Source organism: Solea senegalensis, linkage group LG5 (assembly GCF_019176455.1).
Source record: "Solea senegalensis isolate Sse05_10M linkage group LG5, IFAPA_SoseM_1, whole genome shotgun sequence".
NCBI lineage: Eukaryota > Metazoa > Chordata > Actinopteri > Pleuronectiformes > Soleidae > Solea > Solea senegalensis.
Window position 1 is genome coordinate 24,622,138 of NC_058025.1, and position 23,325 is coordinate 24,645,462.

The 23,325-nt window shown below is 45.3% G+C and overlaps 3 protein-coding genes across 9 annotated transcripts in view; 1 reads left to right on the plus strand and 2 right to left on the minus strand.

Annotated features, from left to right (window-relative positions):
• The first annotated feature begins 313 nt into the window (after window positions 1-313).
• klhl22 (kelch-like family member 22) lies at window positions 314-5,533 on the plus strand. 2 transcript variants are annotated; one of them, XM_044027135.1, is made up of 7 exons: window positions 314-1,080; window positions 2,088-2,253; window positions 2,325-2,648; window positions 2,746-3,155; window positions 3,303-3,495; window positions 3,856-4,089; window positions 4,328-5,533. In XM_044027135.1, the coding sequence occupies exons 1-7, from the start codon at window positions 836-838 to the stop codon at window positions 4,661-4,663; spliced, it is 1,908 nt and encodes a 635-aa protein (XP_043883070.1). In that variant the 5' UTR covers window positions 314-835; the 3' UTR covers window positions 4,664-5,533. The 2 variants fall into 2 exon arrangements, with proteins under 2 accessions (XP_043883070.1, XP_043883071.1); XM_044027136.1 differs by having other exon boundaries at window positions 2,325-2,636.
• A 3,508-nt stretch (window positions 5,534-9,041) lies between these two features.
• tbx16 (T-box transcription factor 16) lies at window positions 9,042-12,242 on the minus strand. Its single transcript, XM_044026815.1, has 9 exons — window positions 11,925-12,242; window positions 11,671-11,830; window positions 11,457-11,559; window positions 10,975-11,139; window positions 10,719-10,865; window positions 10,560-10,630; window positions 10,387-10,469; window positions 10,079-10,292; window positions 9,042-9,825 (listed from the first exon to the last, which is right to left on the minus strand). The coding sequence occupies exons 1-9, from the start codon at window positions 11,938-11,940 to the stop codon at window positions 9,390-9,392; spliced, it is 1,395 nt and encodes a 464-aa protein (XP_043882750.1). The 5' UTR covers window positions 11,941-12,242; the 3' UTR covers window positions 9,042-9,389.
• A 4,408-nt stretch (window positions 12,243-16,650) lies between these two features.
• cabin1 (calcineurin binding protein 1) overlaps window positions 16,651-23,325 on the minus strand; it is a 41,653-nt gene continuing 34,978 nt past the window's right edge. For all 6 annotated transcript variants that reach the window (XM_044025570.1, XM_044025574.1, XM_044025573.1 and 3 more), the window contains 4 exons: window positions 20,741-21,005; window positions 19,126-19,299; window positions 18,818-19,020; window positions 16,651-18,300 (listed from right to left, as the gene is read on the minus strand). In XM_044025570.1, coding sequence (XP_043881505.1) covers window positions 18,157-18,300; window positions 18,818-19,020; window positions 19,126-19,299; window positions 20,741-21,005 — 786 coding nt within the window. In that variant the 3' untranslated portion in view covers window positions 16,651-18,156. The remainder of the gene's footprint in view (window positions 18,301-18,817; window positions 19,021-19,125; window positions 19,300-20,740; window positions 21,006-23,325) is intronic.

Consider the following 23,325-nt stretch of genomic DNA (forward strand, 5'->3'; position numbering starts at 1 on the left):
TCATGTATTTCATTTATTCTTTAAGAGATCACTTTCATTTTTACGTTTTTTTAATTCATTTAATTTCTTGTTATTCTAATTATTACTATTATTATTACCGTTCTTATTATTACTATTATTATATTTGTATTAATTTTACTATTATTTGTGTTATTAGTACATTATTATTGTTATTTCGTTGTTACATGACGCCACCCCTCCTTTGACTCAAAGCAGCTTGTGATTGGCTTGTTTTCCGATGTGGGCGGGGCAACACGAGCGCTTGGACCAATGGGATCGCAGGTCACCTGATTCGTGACAGCAGAACGTAAACAAAGTTGTTTTGATCTGTCACAGAATCAGGTGACTGTGTCCGTGATTCCGCAGCCCGCCCGAGTCATCGTGAACAAACCATTTCACCACGAACGCTTCCTTTGTTTGGGCAAAACGGTGGAGCCGTTTCAGGGTTTTAAAAGTCTAAAAAAAAACAAAAACCTGTTTTTGGAGCGCGTTACGTCAGCGTAACGCGCCGTGGTTACCGAGCTAGCTCGTGTTTCCAGATATTAACATTAGCTGACAATTTAGCGGCGTTCCAGCGACTGACAGGGCGTGAAACTGTGGGGCGTTTGAATGCTAACGTATTGTTTCCCGTCTGGCTAAAAGCTCCGTTTATTTAGTCGCGTTGTCATTGTGTTTTAGCTTAGCCCCGTCAGTGACAATGCATTGACATTTCAGTAACTACCCGGCCTTAGCCGCTAGCCCGTCCCTGCTCCATCAGTGACACCGCAGGCGTTCTGTAAGATTGACAAACATGTGAAGAGTAACCGATGTTTGCACTGGAGACATAAGCGCGACCATGCCTCAACACCAGTGTCTGTCCATGGCTGACGGTGGAGAGCTGAGTCGAGTGGTCGGACGCGCCGCCTCCTCGGACTGTCCGGGCCGGCAAACCTACCGAAGTTCAGCCCATTTCCGCAGCCTGCTGGACGGCCTGCTGGCTCTCAGGCAAGGGGGCGTCCTGTTCGATGTGGTGCTGCTGGTGGAAGGGCGACCTATCCAGGCCCACCGTATACTGCTGGCAGCCTCCTGTGATTATTTTAGGTAAATGAATTAACCAGCTCAATATTCCCAATAAGTTGATCGTGGCCAATTTCCATCATCGGTATTATTGTGATTGGAGGGTTCACAATAATGCACGTCTATCTCCCCATTTGTTAATTTGTGGTACACACATTAACACCACTGCACCACTCTTCCTCCTTGTTTCTGCATATATAATTTACAGTACAGGCCTACTCATGTTGAAAGAGTAATGACTTGACCAGTCGTGCAGTTCAACACACTTTAATTTGATTCCTGTGGTTTATTTACACACTAAAGCACAATCTAATCAGGTGTCTCTAACCCCGGTCAAGCCATTCGTCCCCTTTTATCACCTTTGACACGTGATCACTGACCATGTTCAGTGATTTGTGTTCTTGTGTTGGTTTTTGTGTTCCCTTATCTGCCTGTGCCGTGACATCAGTCAGCCTTTATCTCTTGTATATGACATGAAACCTGGCACCGATGACGTGTGTCCGTGTACACAACGGCGATGACTGTGTGATGTCAATACACCTGTGCATACGATCGTGGTGGACTTTAGCTCTAGATGCTTCTCTTGTGTTCAGGTAAACCAGAGCTCCACTTCAAGATCAAGATCAAGAATTGTTTATTGTCATTATGAGGACAAAACGAGATTTTGCAGGGACTTCAGGCTTAAAGGCACACAAATAAATAACAAAAGCACTTAAATAAGACAAACTATACAACTTCAAGTAAGAGTAAGGTTTAAGTGCATTTGTTCACACTCCATACAAAGGTTTTATTACCAGTTTCAAGTATTAAAATTGAGTTAATACGTCATTTTTATAAGTTATGCAATTTTAGTTGTTATTTAACCGTCATTTGGTCAAATCTTCATCAGCTGAAAATCTGAATGTGCCACAGAAAAAACCCAACGTCTTGTTTAAATAATGATGGATATTTTGTGATGGGTACAGGAAGCAATTTGTCACATTTCGTGTTAATATAAGCTATTAACGTCCTTTATGTTCATTTTCCACCAGGGGAATGTTTGCTGGTGGCCTGCGGGAGACAAAGGAAACAGAGATTCCAATTCATGGCGTTTCCTACATGGCCATGAAAAAAATACTGGACTACATTTACACCTCTGAGATGGAATTAGACCTGGAGAGTGTTCAGGAAGTCCTGATAGCTGCCACACTGGTACAGGTAAGCATTCTTTTTCCTTGTTTTGCTTTAAATGCAGCTGCTTTTAATGTTTTTAATTGTTTGTTTTACAGCTGGAGAACGTGATCGGCTTCTGCTGCGATTTCCTCTTCTCCTGGCTGGACGAGAGCAACATCTTGGAGGTGCATCACCTGGCCGATCTGTACGAACTGCGGCAGCTTAAAGCCATGGTCCACGCCTACGTCCTCAGGAACATCCAGACTCTGTCCCGGACGGACGCTTACCGACGGCTCCCTCAGGACGAGGTCTTCCGAGCGCTGAGCAGTGACGAGCTGGAGGTGAACAGTGAGAACGAGGTGTACGAGGCCGCTCTTCACTACCACTACAGTCCTGAGCAGGTGGAAACTGACCAGGTGTACTTGCAGGTCAGTTCCAAGGTGTGTCTGCGTTTTCTTTTACTCAGTATTTCTAGTGGAAGATAGTTGTGAAGTGTTCCTTTACACTCATCTCTCTCTTATTTCTCTGACCTAAAAGGACAATCTCAAGATGGTTGATGCTGTGCGCTTCAGCCTGATTGAGAAGCAAGTGTTGCGGAAACTGTGCGACCGCCTGGACCAGTGTCCGCTGAAGGACTCGGTGTCGGCTGCCCTGCGCTACCACGAGCGGGAGATCTGGCAGCCCGTCCTGCAGACTCCTCTCACCCAGCCCCGCTCCACCTTCCACTGCCTCCTGGGCTTCGGCGGGATGTTCTCCTCCAGCTCCCACACCAACAACGAGCACCTGTTTCAGGTGTTCCACCCGAGCTGGGGCGAATGGAGGACTCTTGATGCGACGTCCGCCCCCCGGATGTCCAACCAGGGCATCGCTGTGCTCAACAACTTTGTTTATCTCATTGGAGGAGACAAGAACACCAGCGGGTTTCGTGCGGAGACCCGATGCTGGAGGTGAGAACACAGACCCGCTTATCCACTACATGGTTTGGTTGGTTTTCCATTACAATGCGGCTCCTGCTCAATGTGAAAGTAAAAGTGAAAGTTTGCGTTTGTTCTTGTACAGAGGGCCTGGAGTTTGAGCATTTCTTCTCTTCTCAGGTACGACCCTCGTCACAACGCGTGGTGCACGATCCAGCCGCTGCAGCAGCAGCACGCTGACCACTGTGTGTGTGTGGTGGGGGGCCACATTTATGCCATCGGGGGGAGAGACTACAGCAATGAACTGGACTCAGTGGAGCGCTACGACCCGCACACCAACACGTGGGAGTTTGTGTCGCCACTCAAAAGAGAGGTATGTGTGGAAGCCCGTTTCTTGATAATAATAAAAAATATTCTCAAAGAGATAAAAAGTCGAAATTGTGAGATAAAAGTTGAAATTAAAGTCGAAATTATGAGATAAAAAGTCATTATTATGAGATAAAAAGTCATTATTATGAGATAAAAAGTCATTATTATGAGATAAAAAGTCATTATTATGACATCCATAGGATATGAGGCATTTGAGTGGAAAGATTAAGAAGAAAACAACAACAACAACCCTGGGTGTAATACTGATACCAACCACATGGTGCTGCTACGTGTTCACCTGAGGGCAGTAGATTGGCCCTTCCCTGCTTTTTTTAAACTCATGCAAGTCTAACCTTCTCTGCAGGTGTATGCACATGCCGGAGCGGTGACGGGCGGTAAGATTTATATAACCTGCGGGCGCAGAGGGATGGCCTACCTCCGAGAGACCTACTGCTTTGACCCCGTGGCAAATCAGTGGACGGCGTGCGCCGACGGCCCCGTGGAGCGCGCCTGGCACGGCATGGCGGGTGTCAACGGATGCGTTTATGTGATTGGGGGAAGCAACGACCAGCGCGGATATCGGCGCGACGTCCTGAAGGTACGACGTCAGGAGCCATGCAGAGGATTTTCTAAGCTTTAAGGACGGGTTTAGTGGCAGAAATTGAATGTGCTGTCCGCTTTTGAGGAAACTACTGTGGCCTCTGAGTACTAAACACAAAATGGCAGCTTCAAACATATTTATATGGGTAGTATAGTACATTTCTGGCCCTTTAAAACCCAGTGGATTTGAATCCAAACAGATGTTTTCTGTCTCTCTTTAATTTGCTTTCCGTCAGGTGGCGTGCTTTGACCCGTGCGCAAACTCTTGGTCCCTGGTGACCCCGCTTCCCGGCGGACACGGGGAACCCGGCGTCGCCGTGCTGGACAACCGCATCTACGTCCTGGGCGGACGCTCTCACGACAAGAGCAACAGGATGAAATACGTCCACGCGTACAACGCCGCCGCGGACGAGTGGGAGAGCGAGACGGAGTTCAAGGACCGCGTCTCCGGCATGGCGGCCTGCGTCGCGCTCATGCCTCCCGCTGTCATCGCCCAGGCCAGGAGCTGGGAGCAGCGCATCAAGGCCTCATGGGAAGACATGGAAGACTCTGAGGACTCGAGCGAGGACTGAGACTTTTTTAAAAGCAGCATGTTAAATCTGTTCAAGCGTTGTGTCTTCTTTTGCACGCTGATCACTTTGAGTGCCTCTGAGTGTGATCCACAATCTGTGCACAGCTAACTCCCACACCACTACTGTGACTGTCTGTTGCTGCTCACGTCGTTATTTCCTCTCACTTTTTCTGTTTGTGTGTCATTTTTTTCACAGAGAAACAAAATTAAATAGCGATAATAAGACTACTGGCTATGCAATAACACGGTGGCGTGGGCTCCTCTTAGCCCTTAGACTCAATGGGATAATAACTGGGATTTTCTGGCAGCTCTCACACGTTTTATGTGAATCTCTATCTAATGAGTAACATTTTTGGGAAATGTGTGTTTCATATGCTTAATTGTTATAGCGAGGAAGTGAACGTGTCCAGATTATAAAATATAGAATAATCCAGTTGATTTATTTATCTGTTCTCGTGAGGAAAACTGCAGTGATCATCACATCATCTCAAGTCACTGAAAAACATTTTAACATTGTGCCTTTTTTTGTGTTTACGTGTGAATTTGAATTCATCGATGTGTGTCTGTGCCTCTGAGATTATTCTATTATTCTGTTATTATTGTTCACACTACGTTGCCGTGTGTGTGTGTGTGTGTGTGTGTAGGAAGTCTTGATGTCTGTCATCTCAACCAAAACATTTAATTTGCCATGTCCAGCTATAAGCTTGTGTTTTTCCCCCCCTCACTCTTGATTCACAATAACGTGTGCGATGACACGGATGAATTCTGTCTGAAGAAGGAACGTGTTGAAACGCGTGTGACACGGGAAGTGCAAACGTTTTCATCCTGGGTAACTTTTCAAAAATAAACAATAAACAACATCTCATAGTTATTTTTGGACGTTGTCTCGTTCACTGAGGTCACGATAAATACAGACACATGATAAAAAACCCCAACTCTTTGCTTCCCTGAAGGTGTTGACGTTCCAGCCTTCAGAGACACTCTGACACTGGCACTCGCATTTATAACGTAGGTCACTCCTACTTGTCACATGTGCTGGTGATCACAGTAATTAACCTCCACCTGTTTGGGCGGCAGCAAACAATCAAGGGTGATTTTGATAGTTTTAACGTGCATAGAAGCAGATTATAGCGGTATAAAAAGACGTAAAGGCGAGGTTTTAACGCGAGTAAACACTGTGCAACGATACACTCAAGGAGAAGATTAAAAATAAAGCCACAACAAGACTCACAGAATGTAGAAAAGGAATAAAACCAAAACATTGCCATACATTGTAATCTAATACTCACCCTCAAGGATGTATTTAAAGGGTTAGGGTTAAATTATTTTCTGTGTTTTTTAACTTTAACTTTAACTTAAAATCCTCTTCACAACTCGATTATAACCTTTTAATTAAAGCTAAAGTCACAGAGATGAAAAATCTCCACGACACAGTTTACGTTAAAACAGTACCTCCTCAGCGTGGGCGGAGTCACGGCTGCATGAAACTGACGTGACTTTATTAACACACGCAAACGAGTGACTAGTGACTTAAAGCAGCTGTTACTGAATCATTAGAATCAGTTCATTAAAAACTATTCGGTCGGTTCTTCCTCCATGACCGGTGCTGTGCTAGTGGGAACGCGAAATAACCGCGTTGAGTCGAGTCGGTGGAAACGCTCCAAAAGTTATACCCAAAAAACTTAGTACCCAAAGTTACCGTTGCTGCGCAGCGCTCATGAATCCGTGTCTGTTGCGTGTTCCTGCGCTCTGGAGGCGGAGCTTCGGAGGGAAGTCTGAAGAAAGGGACTTCTTGTACTTTTGAATTCAAAAATGTCGCCTGCGCTAACAGTTTGAATGCCTTTCAAAAGGGGCAAAAATCATCCGAGTGACCATTGCGCTGCAATTTGACCTCAAGTGGGCGGGGCCAGTAAAATAACCGCATAATAACCTAGAACTCAAAATGTTTCTTGTGTAATTTCAACAACATTATGCCAGTTTTACAACTTGGTGCATCGACACAGGCTGAATTTAGCCCTGCATGTTATTTATATAGCATAATAATGTAAATGTGGCATTTTTTTTTTACAAACGTTATTTACCGTGTACATTTCAACTGTGAATCATAGGACTCTCCTGAAATGTGCCAAACAAAGTGTCACAACTGAGCCATTCTCCTTATGCTAATTAGACAGTTCAAATGAGTAGAAATTCAGCAAACCTTACCTTCTGTCCAAAAGTCACGTTCCCTGTTTATGAATAACAAAAATATGAGCTGTCCAATAGCTGCACACTTTGTTGAATTTAACCTTTATGGGCATTTAATGTATGTTTGTACAGTTAAACAGGTATTTATCACATGTTTAAAACCTTTTAGAAATCCTCTTTATACTGTGAAACATCAGCCTTGATTGTTTGCTGCCTCTCAACAGGTGGAGGCTAATTACTGTGATCACCGGCACATGTGTGAAGTGGGCGTGGCCCAACGTTATAAATGTGAGTGTCAGTGGCTCACGCTGTGTTAGACTCCTTGTCCTCAGTTACCTGTTTCACTGCACACTGGCTTTAAGGGGGGCGCTTTAGCAACCAGGGGGCAGGGGATTTAAAAAGAAAGGGCTGAGACCACATGTCCACAGGAAGTGCACAAAACGAGGGGTTTAGCATCCAAGAATTCTTCTCTAAATGTCGTAGTAACGTAAGAAAAGACACGATAAATCAAATGTTATTCAGCTTTAAATGATGATTACACGTTCTAATTCTAATTCAAACATGTAAAGCCAAATCTGCTGCATCCTGCCCTTTATTCCGCCCCATGTCTCTATCAGTTCCTCTCCATTTGGCCTCCCAACTCCATCAGCTGCATGAAGGCTGACTGCTACGGCCCTAAGTGAGTGGGCCCCCCTCCTCCTCTGTTTCACACTATCGTGTCAGCAGCCCCTGCCAGAGTCTGGACAGATCTGCTGACACCGGCCACTGGACGTCCAAGCGTCGGGCTTTTCATTCCAGAGCCGCACGAGCGCCGCGGGGACACTTAAGACATACGTGCTGCACTTAACTCCGTCAGCTGCCTTAACAAACATCTGAGTCCAGGTCGATGTGCAGCCATTACTGGAGCAATTTAAGGCCCTAAATCACCCACTGACACTGAGCTATGACGATTAAACCCAGTGGAGTTGTGCATGTGTGTGTGTGAGTGTGTGTGAGGGGGGAAGTACTTTAAGTGAACCACTTTGACTCTTGAAGACGAGGAGGTCCACGGATGGGTCGATGAAGGACAGGGAATGTCACCTGTAGATGGGAACAATGTTCCTCCTGAGCAGACGGGCCACTGTGAAGCATTTAACATGTTTTTTTATAATATATGGAATATATAGATGCTCTTCTGGTTGGTTACCAATAAATAATCTGTGGTTATTTGAGCAGCTGTTGACAAACATTGCAAACTATTACTGGATATTTTGTGTGGAAAAAAAACAACCCCCGTACATCAGCAAAACGTTGTTTTTTAAACAGTTGTACCTAATAAAGTGGCGGATGAGTGAAAATCCTATTGTATCAACCTTTTTGACAAGGAGTAATAAAACAAAAACATGTATTCCTGCCACTTACATCCAAGTTAACACGTATTAACATAAGTTAATAAGTTTGACTGAGGTTCCTTAATGAAACTGCAGTGAATTGTTTGCCATTTAAGTCGCAGCTCTTCTATGAATGAGATATTATTCATCATTTCATCATGTGAAACGCGTAAAGAAAAACTAAATGGACATCGACCCAAACTTCATATCAGGATCCAGAGAGAAGTTTAATTTAATAAAATAGATATATGATATAATAAAGAGATGTGAGTATTTGAGAAGTCTGAAATGTCCAGGAAACTTCTTCCGGAGTCATTTTCCATGATTTCTGTAATCTAAACCTGAGTTGAACTCTCCCAGTTTCTCACACTGTGGTTTTATATTTACTATAATATATATATATATATATATATATCTCCTCCTCCTCCTCCTACACCAACCCCCCAAGTGCACTTTTACAGCAGTCATTAGCGGCTCATATCCACCCAGGGTGGAGGAGATGGGGGGGCCCCCCCATTTACATGCCTTTTAGAGGCTCTTTGAGATGGAGAATGAGAGTCGTGCGGGGCTTTATGAGCGGAGGGCCTCGGCGTTACAGTGTCTTTCATGCATGCTGGGCTCTGTCACAACTGCAGAGCGACGCTCGTTACGTCAACAAAAGAGCAAATACAAACATTCACCAACGACAGATGGTGCCCGAGGTCTGCTGCAGGGCCTGCACTCAACCTGCTTTTTTAAAAGAATAAGACAAATGTGCTATTTATTTATAATGAATTACTGTGTTTCTCTGTGTCAAGTGCACACGATCACGCTCAGCCGTGCCGATTTTAGCCTTTTATTTTCAGATCACGTCACAACTTGAAGAAGCACATCAATTGCACACTTACATTTGAATGTTTTTTATACAAAAATAATATTTACACTCGAGCATGAGATGAAATACAAAATAAATAAAACACTTAATTCATCCGTTCGTTCATCATTCGTGGTTAATCCTTCAGCCTGAATCCTGTCAGTCTGAGCAGAGGACTCCTCGTCTGTGAGGTTTTCTCTTCTGGTAAACCGGGCCCTCGGGGGGCCTCAGGGGCCCCTCAGTCTTTTGTGTAAACATGCATTGACTCAGTAAAACAGCAGCGTCACTTCTCAGTCACGTCGACACCGACGGTCCCTTCACCAGCAGGAATACGAGAACAGCGGGTACTGGCTCCACTCGGCCACGTTGCCATGGTGATAGCCGTGGTGCACGGCCTGCGCGGTGTAGTCAGCGGTCAGGTGGTGAGGGGGTGGATACTGGGCCGGACCGGGGTTGCTCCACTGGCCCAGAGGCTGCTCGGCGTTGTAGGGGCTGTAGATGTGGTGGCCGATGACTCCCGGTTTCCCAGCCTGCGCCACGGTCATGTTGAGAACCCCGGGGTAGTCCTGGGGGCCCGGCAAGTGCTGGGGGCCACACGGCGAGGGTCCGGCGACGTCGTGCGGCTTGGACGAGTCGTGATCAGGCACGGTGGCGACGTCGGGGACCCTGGACTCGAAGCTGCCGCGCTCTGAGCCGCCGTTGCTGCTGCTGACGCTGGAGGAGGGTGAGGGAGACTTCCCGTACTCATGGAACCTGAGGGGGGGAGGGGGGAAGGAACAGTGGTTCGTCAAGCAATACTATCAGACCTGGCTCTAACACACAGTGTGTTTCCATCTTTAAGATGACAGAGCATAAAATCAGTCTAAAAACATGTAGCGGGCCTGAATTTCACTGCTTTTTTTGTTGCAGATGTGTTAATCTTAATCCTAATCTGTGTGCCGACTGGAGGTGCACATGCAGTGGTAGCTCAGCATCAACACTGTTGAGTCATTTTGGCAGATCGTACCTGTACAGCGGATAAGAAGCGGGAGCAGGAACGAGCTGCTCTGCGTTGTACAGATCTCTGGCGTCGGCCCCGGCGGGAGACTCCGTCCTCGCCCGGTGCTCCCTCTCCGCCGTCCACGGCGAGTAGCGCTCCTCTTTGATGTCGTCCACCTCTTTCTTTTTGGGCAGCTCGGCTTCGTCTCCGTCGTAGCCCTCGTATGACGAGTGGAGGAAATCTGACACAAAAAAAAACACCAGGTCATCAAAACGAGTACGGGGAAAAATAAAGATGCATTCAAGGCACACGGGAAGGCGGAGACGAGTTTGTACCTTGTGGATTTTCCTCCTCGGAGTCCCTCATGTCAGACATCTTCTGCCGCTTCTCCAGGCAGGACGGGCTCTTGTTGGGACGCCTGGAGCAGAAGAAGAAGGACTTCATGAGAACACTACGACATATTTAACACTTTAATCCACTACAAGAGTACGACCGGTGCGACACATACCTTTTCTTATTGGTACCCTCCTCTCGAAAACCTTTAGCAAACGGGTTGTGATCAATCTTCAGTTTAGTGATCTGTAAACGAGAGGAAAACGTTCAGTTACTGTCTCACTCGTGTGTGAAGCGAGGTCCCACCTGCAGCGTGGACCGGGTTTAAGCTGACCTTGGTGTTCTGGTAGGCGGTGACGGCCGTGAAGGACGTCTCGGGGAAGGTGAAGGTCTGGAAGACGCTCCAGCGGACGCTGAACAGGTCGTCGGCCTGGACGATGTGGAAGCGCGGGTGGTATCGGTGCATGGAGTGCAAGATGATCTGCACAGAGGAAGAAGAACATGTCAGGGGCCGGTTTTACGGACACTTTGGGCCCCAGAGGATCCCTGAAACTGAACGGTGATGACAGAATACAGTGAGCGTTATTTACATGGCCGTGCTGGTCCAGTGTGTTGTTGGTGAGCTTGAGCTTGAGGAAGGAGACGGACTGCTTCATCCAGTGGCTCCCCGGTGCTGGAGAGTCGGGGTGGAGGTAGGTCCTGCAGGGAGGCTGGGGCTCCGCTTTTCCTGCCACCTCCCATTTCTCTTTATTCCACTGTAGGGGGAAAGAGCACACACACAGTCAGCGAGACTGTCACGGGAGAGGAAGGTGATTTACAGACTCCTTCATTCCCACAGTGTGTGTGAGCGTGAGTGACGGCTGGCAGGTACCACCCACAGAGATAGGGGCAACGACACTGGGCTCCCAGCAGGGGATAGAAAAACAGGAAGAGATAGCAGCCTTTGATGTACAATGTCAGGGGGGGGGAGGGTGCTAAACACGGGGATGTCTTGTCTGAGCAGAGCGGTGACCACGGTGAGATATCTATAACACTAAAATGGATAAGTGAAAGAGCTGCCGTGTTGTCTCACCTTGTACCTGAACCCGTCCTCTGGCACCATATCCACCAGCAGGATGTACTTGGCACAGGGAATAAGGCCGGTGAGATTCACTTTACAGTGTGGAAACATCCTCCTACACAACACCAATGAAGAAGACAGGATGAGCAAATGCAGACATGGAGGAAAACAAACATTTAGCATTTCATATTTGCAGTTTTGGTTGTTTTTTTTTTTCCCCTCCTACCTTCCAGGTTTAGTGATGATCATCTCGGTCCCGATCTCATGAAAGGTCCTCCAGAGTTCAGGGTCCTCCAGAGTCATCCTGATGTTACCCTGGAGATAAGCATCAGGCCCGGCAGCCATGGAGGACGGCGGAGGAGGGCAGTTGAAATTGGGCTTCAAGTCTGGAGGATAAAAAGTGGCAGAACTCGGGATTAAGAGGCGCACACGGTAGATAAAAGTGATAAAGACTAAAGCGAAAGTCTGCTCATCACTCACCTATGATGGACTGCATTGTTCAGGTTCAGCACAGGAAACGTTCACAGAGATTCAGAGGCAGTAAAAATCCATGTATCGGTGAAATCCAAAGTACTTCTTCAACTCTCTTCTCCCCGCTCGTCAAACAAAATAAAGGAAAATCAGAAATCCAGCAGCAGATCAGGGAGTCGCAGGGTCACAAAGGACTTGTTGCTAAAGCGTGTCAGAGGTCTTGAGTCCTGCAGGGCCACAGTGACCATGACTTTTAAGGGGAGACCTGGAGTGGGTGGGATCAAGAGAACCATTCCCAGGCTTTGAAGTGACACAATCCTGAGTCAATGTCCCACTGTGATTGGAGGGCAGCGGAAATCAAAGAGACTTAACAGAGCATTGATACCATCCCCACAGGAAGGGCTGCGGAGGAAATGCTTCTTTATTAACTGCTAAGAGACTTTAAAACAAATACGGAGCGAGCTCTCTGCTGCGGAGCGGCTCCACGGTCTGTGTAAATATCATTCGCACAGATATAACTCACATGTGAGAAGGCCATTTAGTGTGTTTGTGCAACGTGATAAACGCCTTTGACACGGCAGTGGAATAAACCACAGTTTTATCTCCAAAATGAGTGAATACAAGTATTTAAATATCATTCCTGCCATATTTTACTCTTTATGGGTATTAAAAAAATGTCTTATTTTACTGCCTCACTCTCAGCTCTGTCTGTCAGAGGCATGACGTGGTGGGTGGGAGACGCTGTGTAAACCCATAATGGCGCGATGATAACATGAACTTCTTCTGCAGGTAACTTTTACCTGGGGGGCGTCTTCTGATGCCTGAGGCAGAGGAGGGCGTAGGGGGGGGTTGTGTATTGGGGTGTCTAGACAGGCCCCTGCTCTGATAGATAATCTCATTAAGCTAGTTTCCCTTCAAGGAGCTGGTTTCTGCATGCAGAGAAAGCCCCGTGTATAGGCAGGCAATTAACAGCCAGTTAGCACCACGGGTCCAAGTCAGCCGTGAATGGGGGACAGGAGGAGTCGCGGCATAAAGACAAACCCGGGGCCGTCCTCACACACGTCCAGCCACAAATCCACCAAACTGTACCATTGAAGCATTCTCAAGGGATTTCAAGTACTGAAAATAATAATAATAATATAATAAGTCGAGGGTAACTCTTGTAATATGAATTAAAAAAGCAGTGAAACTATCATTCATGTGTGTATATATTCATCTAAATGTGTCATTTACGACGCGGCCAAAAGCTTGAATTTGAACCCTATAAACAATGTCATATCTAAGTTTAAACGCTGCTCTGATAATTGTTTTTTTTAGGAATTATTGTGGACAAAAACTACTTGGCACCTTGGCAAACAATAATCTTTAACTCTAAAAATAAGAATAATAAAGCTATTTTATAAAGGATATTTGCACCACAGTTTGTAGAAAATGAATTGTTCCATTTGATATAGATAAACACAGGTTTTCAGTTCAATGAATACATATTTTCTTGCTGTCAGTTGCATATTGCGATGCTCTAATGTATTAATAATGTATTTTTTACAGTGTATATCAGACACAATCCTCCCTCGTCTTATTTACTGCAGACAAAACAAATGCTAAACACGGAGCATTAGCATTGAGAGAGAGAAAAAAAGTTTCCACTGACATGATAATTTGAATTGAGGTGATTTTTCCACATCTCATTTAACTTTTCTTTCTTTTTTTCTCGGCACACTCCCACTTCCACCTGACGTTGCTTTGTCGCCGTCTGTGCATGCATACAGTCGGCTCTCTGTGTGACTGTATGCAGGCACGACAGACCCAAAACCAAAGCCGGGCAGTTTTGCTGCAGAGGAACTCTGCACTCTGTAGAATCAGCAGTTAAATGTACATAAAGAGACGTTTAGTGCACTGCAAAAAAAAACCAAAAAACAAAAGTCACTCCCGTGAAAATATTGACTCGGCCTCTTTGAGGCTCTTGTTCTGGGTCGATGTGAAATAAAAAGGGGAATAACGCCCGTTGCTTTAATGGTGCACTTTAAGAACGCACTCACGCACACGTTAACTGCCCCCACACCCCGTCCGGCTCTAATGTGTTGCTGCCACAAACATTGGCCTTGAGGAGGTTTTATATTCCACCTTATGTGAAACCAGTTGTTGAGGAGGAGTTATTCACCACAGGTCGAGTGTGGTTCTCCTCACCAGCTCCCCTCCCCACACACACACATGTGTCACGAGAGCAAAGGGAAACAATGGGGGGACTCTGATGATGAATTCTCTCTCTGCAGCTCTGAGCAGCAGAAAAGTGCAGCGTCAGTGTCAGAGCTGAGGTGTATATTTCAGCAGCAGCCGCGTCAATCCCATTATGCACCGGCTCTAAAGGTGACAGGGGTGACTGGTAAAAGGCCTCGGGTTCATGGCCTGAGGGCAAAAAGTCAGGGGTTTAATTCATTCATTCACTTTATATGAAAATGATCCTTTATTAAGTGTAGAAAGTAGTCTGGAAGTAGCAGCTATAACACCACCAAGGGGTGAAAATTAGCTTCTTTTTCTTCTCACTTGAGTTACAACATCTGATTTTCCTGAGGCGTTAAAGGAATACTTAGCTTTGTATTACTATAACAGAAGCAGTATTTTTTTTAAAATATTTTGCTTCCCAACCTCAGTTTCCTCGGAGTTGAGAAATATCTTCCTTGGTTTCTTTGCTACGTGCCCACCAGTGACCCTTGGTCCTGTTAGCAAAGATGGCAGACACTGTTTACATTCTTGTTATGAGGTCCAGTCCCCCCTACGAGTGTGGCCTGCAAGACTGTGTTGGTTTAATTCATAGACCTTATATGAAAATGATCCGTATTAAGTGTAGAAAGTAGCCTGGAAGTAGCAGTTAACCCCACCAAGGGGTGAACTCAGTTTGAATGGGATAATTAGCTTATTTTTCTTCTCACTGGAGTTATAAAATGTGAACATTTTCCTGAGGCGTTAAAAGAATACTTAGCGTTGTATTACTATTATAAAGGTAGAAGTTTGTTTTGAAATATCTTCCTTCTTTTCTTTGCTACATGCCCACCAATTGGTCCTGTTAGCATGACTGTTAGCAAAGATGGCGGACACAGCTTACATTAATTAGCTTCATTTTCTTCTCACTTGAGTTATAACATCTGAAAAATTTCCTGAGGTGTTTAAAGGAATACTAAAATAAAAATGATGCTTCCCAACCTCAGTTTCCCCCGAGTTGAGAAATATCTTCCTTCCTTTCTTTGCTCGGTGCCCACCAGTGACACTTGGTGCTAATTTAGCTGTTAGCAAAAATGGCAGACACTGTTTACATCCTGGGAATGAGGTCCTGTTCCCCGGTATGAGTGGGTCTAAAAAGTGCGGAATTAGTGTTGTTGAAAAATACTACCCCTGTTCTAGTAATACAAAGCTCAATGCAAATGGGTGAAGTATTCCTTTTATGGTCTTACTCACTAGTTTCAGGTCTTCTTCAGTAGAATATAATGTAAACTTTGTAAAATGTAGAATGTAGAAAGACAGCAGCCTCTGTAAAGCAGGGCCCTTGTCTCCAGTACAGTAAGAAAACTTCATTATCTTTATGTTTCAAGTGTCTATTCTACACTTGTACAAACACAGAGTTACACTGACTCTCTCCTCCTGACCACCTTCAGCAGAGATGTTCCTCCTCTCAGGTGTCAGTCTTTGGCCATTTGCTTTAACTGCACAGCTCCTTGTGCTCGACAGTTAACAGCTGCCAATATACAGCCAGGGCCCAGGGATCAGACGGCTCTGCAGCGGCCCAATAAAGAGCCCCCGGAGTGGGCTGACGAGAAATCTCACACCTTTCGCTCACATTAGCCATGCAGCATGCTCTTTTGATGCTTAATTGGCCACTTTGAGTGGTTTGTGGAGAGATAGCAGCCCCACGGCTGCAAACAACATGAAGTCACAGGGGGATTGAACTAAATCACGTGGCAGGGGAAACATGCCTCAACCTGACATGGAAAATTCATCACATAAATAACACAAGGGTGCACAAGCAGTGACGACTTTAACAATAAACTAAAACCCAAGAAGGGGAGGTTTAATATCTTCTACTGCAGAGTGGCCGTGATCTCACCCGCAGAGAGGAGGGGCCGGGTGAGCTCACATTTGGCCCACCACATAAGAAAACAAACCTCACATCTTGCTTGCCCGGCAAAGGGGGCAAACGACAACTTCACAGCACTTCATAAGAAGCTCCTGGAAGTTGCTAATGAAGACTAATGACTTCCCTCGTGTCGGAGACTTCACACCAGCGTGTACGAGCCCTTTGACCGCAGAGTCTGCGGTCAGCGGGGTGGTCCTGGAGTCCAGAGCTCCAGCAGGAGCCTGGTGACTCGACACAGAGACTTTTAACTCTGATTTACACCCAGAGACATTTGATATCACTGTAATAAGACGATTTCAAGTTAATAATGTGCTTAATTATCAGTTTTGAATCACACATTTTTCCATGCAATTATTCATCTATTCCATCCAATAGTAGTTCTCATAACGTGTCATCCTTCCTCCTTATTACATCACAATATCACCTTTAACTTGACTGCTGTTACTGTATATTCTAGTCATCTAATTATCCACTTCCATTTTAAATGCAAACAGAGGTTTCCAAAAAAAAATAAATAAAGAGAATACACATTTATTCCCGTCGTCTGGATTAAGCTGAAATCTAATCCATGAGCCATGAAACTGGCAGTAAATCAGCAGAGAATCATTAAGTTCTTTTTTTTTTTTAATACAGTGATATAAAACAGTTTGTAGTGTCTGATCATGCATTACATTGACTTTTCCTGAAACACTGTACAGGTAACAAGTGAGTGTGCTTCCATTTTTTTTTTTTACAAATAATCCAGGCCGGGGAGGAGGGGGCTGCAAACATACAACCACGATTTGCACATTTTCTGGTAAATAAATGGGAATTTCTGGCATCCGTGTGAATAAATGTGTTCCGAGGACTTAACGTAAAAATAATTCACATTTGTTACTGTTTTTCTGAGAAAGCCCAGAGATGACAAACGCCGTCATATCTGACGTTTTCAGATTCACACAGAGGAAATGTGTGGTTTTGGTTTGACATCTATAATAACGCGTTGAGTCCAAACGTAGAGAACAGTTCCCTTAAAGCAGTCCGAGCCAAGTTAAACATGGTTACATTCACTGATGCAAAGAGAAACAAAAACCCAACAACACCAAAAACTGTTCTCTTTTAAATCAACGGTGACAGTTAATGGTTTTTTTTTTTTGTTTTTGTTCAAAAATCTTTCTATTTGTAGAAAACGACCTGTAAAAAGCATTCTTGTGCCTTCCTCTGAGTTAAGATGGATTCACCAAAGTGGTTTTGAATGGAAAGGCATCTTATTTGTAGAAGAGACTTTGGCCCAGCATGCATCTCATTTCCACCCAAGTCAGGAAAGATCACGTAAAGTGTCTGTTAACGGCGAGTCGTTTCCTGAGTTGACTGGAATCAAACGTGGCCCCGACCGTTACCCTCTCACACATGCGCACGCTCCAATACTCAAACCGCCTTTGCAGCCAAACCTTGTGGAAGGATATTTGGATCGTGACATGTACAAAGGCTAATTTGAAAGAACTTCCGCATCAGTGCTGGTGTCCGGGGACGACGTCCGTCCCGGTTAAGAACTGTTGCACTCGGCTACTCGAAAAGATTCAGAGAGGACAAATGTTATTACAAGAAATACAGTCGGTACAAAAATAGCACACAATTAAGTGCCAACATAAAAATCCCAAATATTAAGTGTAAACATTTCCAATCTGCTACAGGTCGCGTGGCCGTGCACATCCCACATAGAAATATATCACTCTATTCATTAATTCAGTACAATTAATGTCTTGTAAATAAAAATCTCATGCGGGGGGGGGGCAGCTCAGTCCAGACTGAGGCACCTCACGTGGGTGAGATTTGAAGGATTTAGCTGCAGCTTTGAGAACCAACACGCATAAAGAGGGCGAGTGTGTGTGTGTGAGCGCGTCGGATCCAGCGTACGGTCGAGCTGGCGCGTCACATGACATGCTGCGGGACTGGAGTCATGCACACCGTCCGCCACACGCAAACATGACGACAACACTGCTTTTTATTTCAGTCTCACGTGAGGATACAAAAAGCACAGAGAGCCGCAGGGACACGTGCCACGTGCCACTCCAGGTCTGCTGAAGAGTCTGGCGGAGCCAGGGCCAGGTCCTGGAGCGAGTTCAGTTCAGTTCAGATGTCCATGTAATCGTCCTCCTCGTCCGACTCACTCTCCAGAGACGACTCCTGGCTGGACGTCTCCTGCACCTCCAGCGCCGGCTGACTCAGAGTGTCTTTTTTGACCGTGGCTGCCGACTGAGATGAGAGGATGACGTTCTGTGAAAGGAGCAGACAGCAGGGGTCACTGTTGAGCCTCTACGGCGTCTGTACTTTATGCTTATTTACACACACGCACATCCATCCTCAGTGATCCAAGTCAGGCGTTCCCTCGCCCTTTAATCCAATGCACACTGACAAAATTGTCTTTTTAATGAATCTGAATGTACAAGTTTGTGTGTGTGTCTGTGTGTGTGAGTGAATCAGGCTACACTGAAACATTAAGTACATTAGAAAAGAAACTCGAGCTGAAACAATGAATCGATGACTAAATACTATTTTGATCATCGATTAGAAGCTTTTTTGTGATTAAAACAAGATTTCCGATTGTTTAAGCTTCTTAAACGTGAGTATTCTCTCCATTACTTTGCTCTGGATAACAAAGAAATCATTAAAAGTGAATCATTTTGGTTTGTGGACAAAACAAGACATTTGAGAACATCATCAACAAGCCGCACGTGACGGGGACCGCTCGGCGGAAAGGTCGCCGCCACTCCCGGGCAAACCGACGACGTACCTTCAGTCTTTGTTTGGTTTCCTCTGAGATGCTGCCTTTGGGGGAGAGGAGCGTGGGTGTCGGGGGCGTTACTGTGATTTCTGGCGGGAACTTGGTGACGGTGGAGGGGATGAAAAGCTTTGGCATGGTGGGCGGGACGCGCGAGCGGATTCGGCTGGGGTCTGGAAGCTTTGATGGATCACTCGTCGAGTACTGCTGCTGGTCTGTGGAGGCGAAACCAGAGGGCATTTTTTTTATTTATTCATTTTTTTTAAATGATTGACACATGCATATGAAGTGTCACGCTTGCCATTCAAAAAGGAGCAGACCTGGACAAGGCTGTGCGGTGCTACATGTGGCAGTTTCCTCCTGGAACCAGCCTCCTGCTGCTGCTGCTGCTGCTGAGTCCTGCCCCTGGGATACAGTGGCGAGTTTCATCTGCTGACAGAGGTGGGACTCCTGATGTCGGTACGAGAGTCCCTCTGGGAGCTCCTCCCGCTCATCTGTCGCCAAAAAACAAACAAACCCCAAAAACAATATGCTAATCAAACTTCCTCATATGCACAGATTACGACAGATTACTATGTCACACATAATTAGCTGACTCCATCAGATTAGACTTTTTGAATCTATTATTTAATGACTGAACAGTAAATGACTAAAAGTTCATCATCAGGTCAGACAGTAAAAATTCTAACAAAAATAAATTTATACTGTCTGATTCCTCCCATTACGGTTGCCTTGGAAACTGTTACATCACACACACACACACACACACACACACACAAAACCCAGGTATCTGCATAAACCAAACCAAAAAAGGTGTGTATTCTGCATCTGCTCTGTTTACAAAAAAAGGGTTGCAGTTGGTCACATGACTTTGAGTGGATGCAGCAGTGGAACACATCTGTTTTACACAAGTGTTATTATGACTTAATGTTGCCCGGTAACACCTGTGCTCCCTCTGCGACGGTTTTATGCAGCGACAGATTTATTTACTAGAGCGGTGAAGACGCAGGAGGTGCGAGTCGGCGCGTCTGTTGTGTTGCGGCTAATTCATTAAAAAAAAAGGAAAAAAAGGCGCTGCACTTTAGTGTTTCACTCAGAAAACTATTAATTGTGTTTATCCTAAGGTTAAAATGACAGCAGCCTCATACAGACAAACATAATCTAAAGTCTATTTCTCCAAAAGTCAAAAAAATCCAGACACAATCTTGTTACTTGATACACATAAACAAGCTGACGGCAGGATAAACTGATCAGGAGGTACATGAGCAGGCTGGAGGACAGCGCTGTTACCATGGCGATGACTAAAAACCATCCTCCGCCTCCGGAGCATAAATTGACATCGTTGGTATAACCCCGGATTAAATGGCTTTTAAACATTTGAGTAAAATACTCCATTTGAAAAAGAAAAAAAAAAAAGCCAAGTCAAGTTTTCAAACAACAAGATCACAGGTGATATCGATGAAATAAACTGCAGCTAATGTTTGAGACGCAAGTAAAAACAGGAACGGCTGAATCTGAATGAAGCCAAATCGATCGCTCCACTTACTGAGCACTTACTCCAGCTCAGAGAAAACACATGAAAACAGCCTACACAACAACAACAGGGCTGACTCTAAACAACTCACTGTTGTTTACCACCCACTAATGGCCTCATACAGAAAAAAAATATCAAAAGCATATAAACACCATGAAATCAAGAGGAAGACACTGGGTTTCAGATATTAAACAAAACTAATAATGCAGGAAGAACACTGATATATAACTCTCTTTTTAAGGGAAAACCCAAAACACAATTCATAACCAGGGCAGAGGCTGTTGTTATGCAACAGGCCTGGTCTGGAGGCGCCCCCTGCTGTTCACTAGGATCTTCTCAAAGCTCCACCTCAGCAACAGCACAGCAGTTTCATGTAAGGCAGAGGATGCCGGTGACTGTACCTGTGTGTGGTAGGAAGGCCATGGCGGCGGTGGCGGCGTGGCCCGCTGCTCGCCTGTGTTGCTGCTGATCGTGGAAGCTCGAGGCCTGAGGTCGGGACATCTTGCTCAGGGGCTCGTACACCACTCGGGCCTGGCCGTCCTGGGCGGACGACGGGTGGCTGAGCACGGAGTGGCTGAGCAGGACGGGGGTCGGCAGGGACGCGGGGAAGAAGAGGTCTCGGTGCTCCTTGGCGTACTTCGGAGTGGTCGGGGCATCGCCTGCAGACTGTTGGAAACAGAGGGAGCGCGGGTTCAGGTTCAAGCGACCTTAGAGATCCACTTTTTTTTTAACACAACATACATTAGCGATATCAGTCTCGGCCGTTTCAAAAAAGCACTGATGTCCCTTTTTAAAGGGGTGTGATGTCACTCAGAGGCGAGTCGTGACGGGGTGCTGGCGTGAGGCTCGGCTCGACGCCGCACTCATCCCCCCCCTGAGCCACTTTCCTGGATGTTGGTTTGAGGACCACTTATGGACACAAGAGCGGCACAAACAACCTGTGACAACAGCCGCCCTGCTCCCACGGCCGCTGTCATGGCAACACAGAGGAATGCAGTTAAAGGCAAGCGAATATACCTGCCCTGCTTTTTCAGTGTTAAATCAAAGTCTCCAGCCAGAGCAAATCAAATGTCATGTATCTGCTTTTTATGAATTTGGCAGCTCGACACTATTTTCTGTTTTTAAGAAAGAGAGGAGCTCATGGAGTGTCTGTGGGTTAAATGTTGAGAGGCTGGAAGCATTTGTTTTGGTCTGCAGTGATGGTACCAGTGCTCCACCTAGTGGCAGTGAATGTTTTTCCATACATGAACAGTATGGAAAACATGCACTTGAACAAGGCCGGAGCAATAAATGATTTAATATTTCAGTAAAATGCTTTTACAGCGGTGTTTCTCAGTCCTGGTCCTCGAGTGGGTCGTTATCGGGCTTCTGCAGACCATTTGAATCAGGTGTGTGGATTGAAAAGATCATTGAGAAGGAACAGAAATAAATAAAAACAAAAAAAAGGGTTGCACTCATGTTAAGGCTGCTTTGTTTATAAATGAAAACAAGTGTTTTCAGTGTGTGAAATATGATTATTTTCTGGTTTGTTTGCTGCATATAACATTAAAACTAAATAGAACTTTGGGATGAATTTATATATCAGTTCTGCTTGTAGTCACTAATTGCACAAAAGACACAATACAGTAAAGATTATTGCCCCACAATCAAAAAACAAGACATAATGGAGTTGTCTCCCACGATGATTTAGTCTAACAAGAATAAAAGGTGCTGGTGACACAAATGGACAGAGAATAATTCTTTCTTCTTGTCGTGTTGCACTCCTGTTGAACGCAGCATTTCCCTCAGACTCCGCTGGGAGTAGAAGTCAAAGCAGAGGCAAAAAACAAACAAGGAGTCGCCTCCAAAACCTAGATCATAGCATAGACTGCGGTGGCAGCGCGGATGACGATTCATATCATTCGATGGGAAACAGAACCACGCGCATGACGACAAACTCTGAGAAAACCGCAGTGAGTGAGCTGCTGGCAGCCAGACTCGGGTCAAGATCTTCTTTGCAATCATCGAGATTGGGCTTTAAATCTGATTAGAGCAGTTGTTAAATGTTCGGTCGTCTTTTCAACACAACTGAAGGCTTGGCCAGCTCAACGTTTTTAATTAAATTGCACAGCCTAAAAGAAGACAAACAGAGAGAGCAATTCTGTTGAGCAAACGTCTTTCATATTCTTTGATGAGCAAATCCTTAGAAACCAATTCACCCAAGTGGAAACCGGTGGGTTGCTCTCTGTAAAGTTTCACCATAACAAAAAAAACTATTATTTTTAGAACTGATTAATCTGTCGATTACTTTCTGATCTAATTCATTGATTGTTTGGTCCAGAAAATATTGATAAAAAGCTAAATTATTCAGCTTTAAAGGGGACATATTATACCCTATTTCCCCCATTAAAAAAATTCCCTGGTGCCCTAATGAACATGCCTTGGTCAAAATACCATAAGGATGAAGCACCATAGCAGTTCAATAACCCTGCTAAACCCGCCCCTTTCAGAATGCTCGGTTTTCGTGCATGGTCCCTTTATATGCAAATGAGACACAGGCAAACACACACCCACTTCTTCCAGGGGGTTTCTGATTTGTCCTCTTTACAGCGCTTTACAGCTCTATTCCTCTTCCCCTCCCTCCACTAGTTCTCTGACAATATCAACATGGCAGTGTGCGCAGAAAACAGCGAGAGTGCCGTCACAGGAAGAGACATCCTACACAAGGATCGAGCCTAACTGTAAATCAGTTAAATACACTTAGGAACAGCACCACTGATCGCCACCGCTGATCGCCAGCGGCACGCTGAATAAACTGCCGTTGTATGTTAATGTATCAGACCGGTGACTGTGCTCCGGAGACCTTTTTTTTTGTTATATGGCGGAAAGAAGCTAGAAAATATTCCCATTTAAAATCTGAAAAGTCACTGAAACAAACGCTCAACTCTCTAGCGGCAAGATTTTGAACCAAACATTAACAACTAATGACATCTAAGTGAAAACAGTG

Bases quoted from the DNA above. Each gene is read 5' to 3' on its own strand.
- klhl22 (XM_044027135.1), top strand. From the start codon at position 836: ATGCCTCAACACCAGTGTCTGTCCATGGCTGACGGTGGAGAGCTGAGT. The intron at 1,081-2,087 runs GTAAATGAATTA...ATTTTCCACCAG, and splicing joins GCCTCCTGTGATTATTTTAG to GGGAATGTTTGCTGGTGGCC. The intron at 4,090-4,327 runs GTACGACGTCAG...GCTTTCCGTCAG, and splicing joins ATCGGCGCGACGTCCTGAAG to GTGGCGTGCTTTGACCCGTG.
- tbx16 (XM_044026815.1), bottom strand. The intron at 10,866-10,974 runs GTAAATAACGCT...TCCTCTGTGCAG, and splicing joins CACTGGACCAGCACGGCCAT to ATCATCTTGCACTCCATGCA. The intron at 10,470-10,559 runs GTATGTGTCGCA...CTTCTGCTCCAG, and splicing joins GAGGGTACCAATAAGAAAAG to GCGTCCCAACAAGAGCCCGT.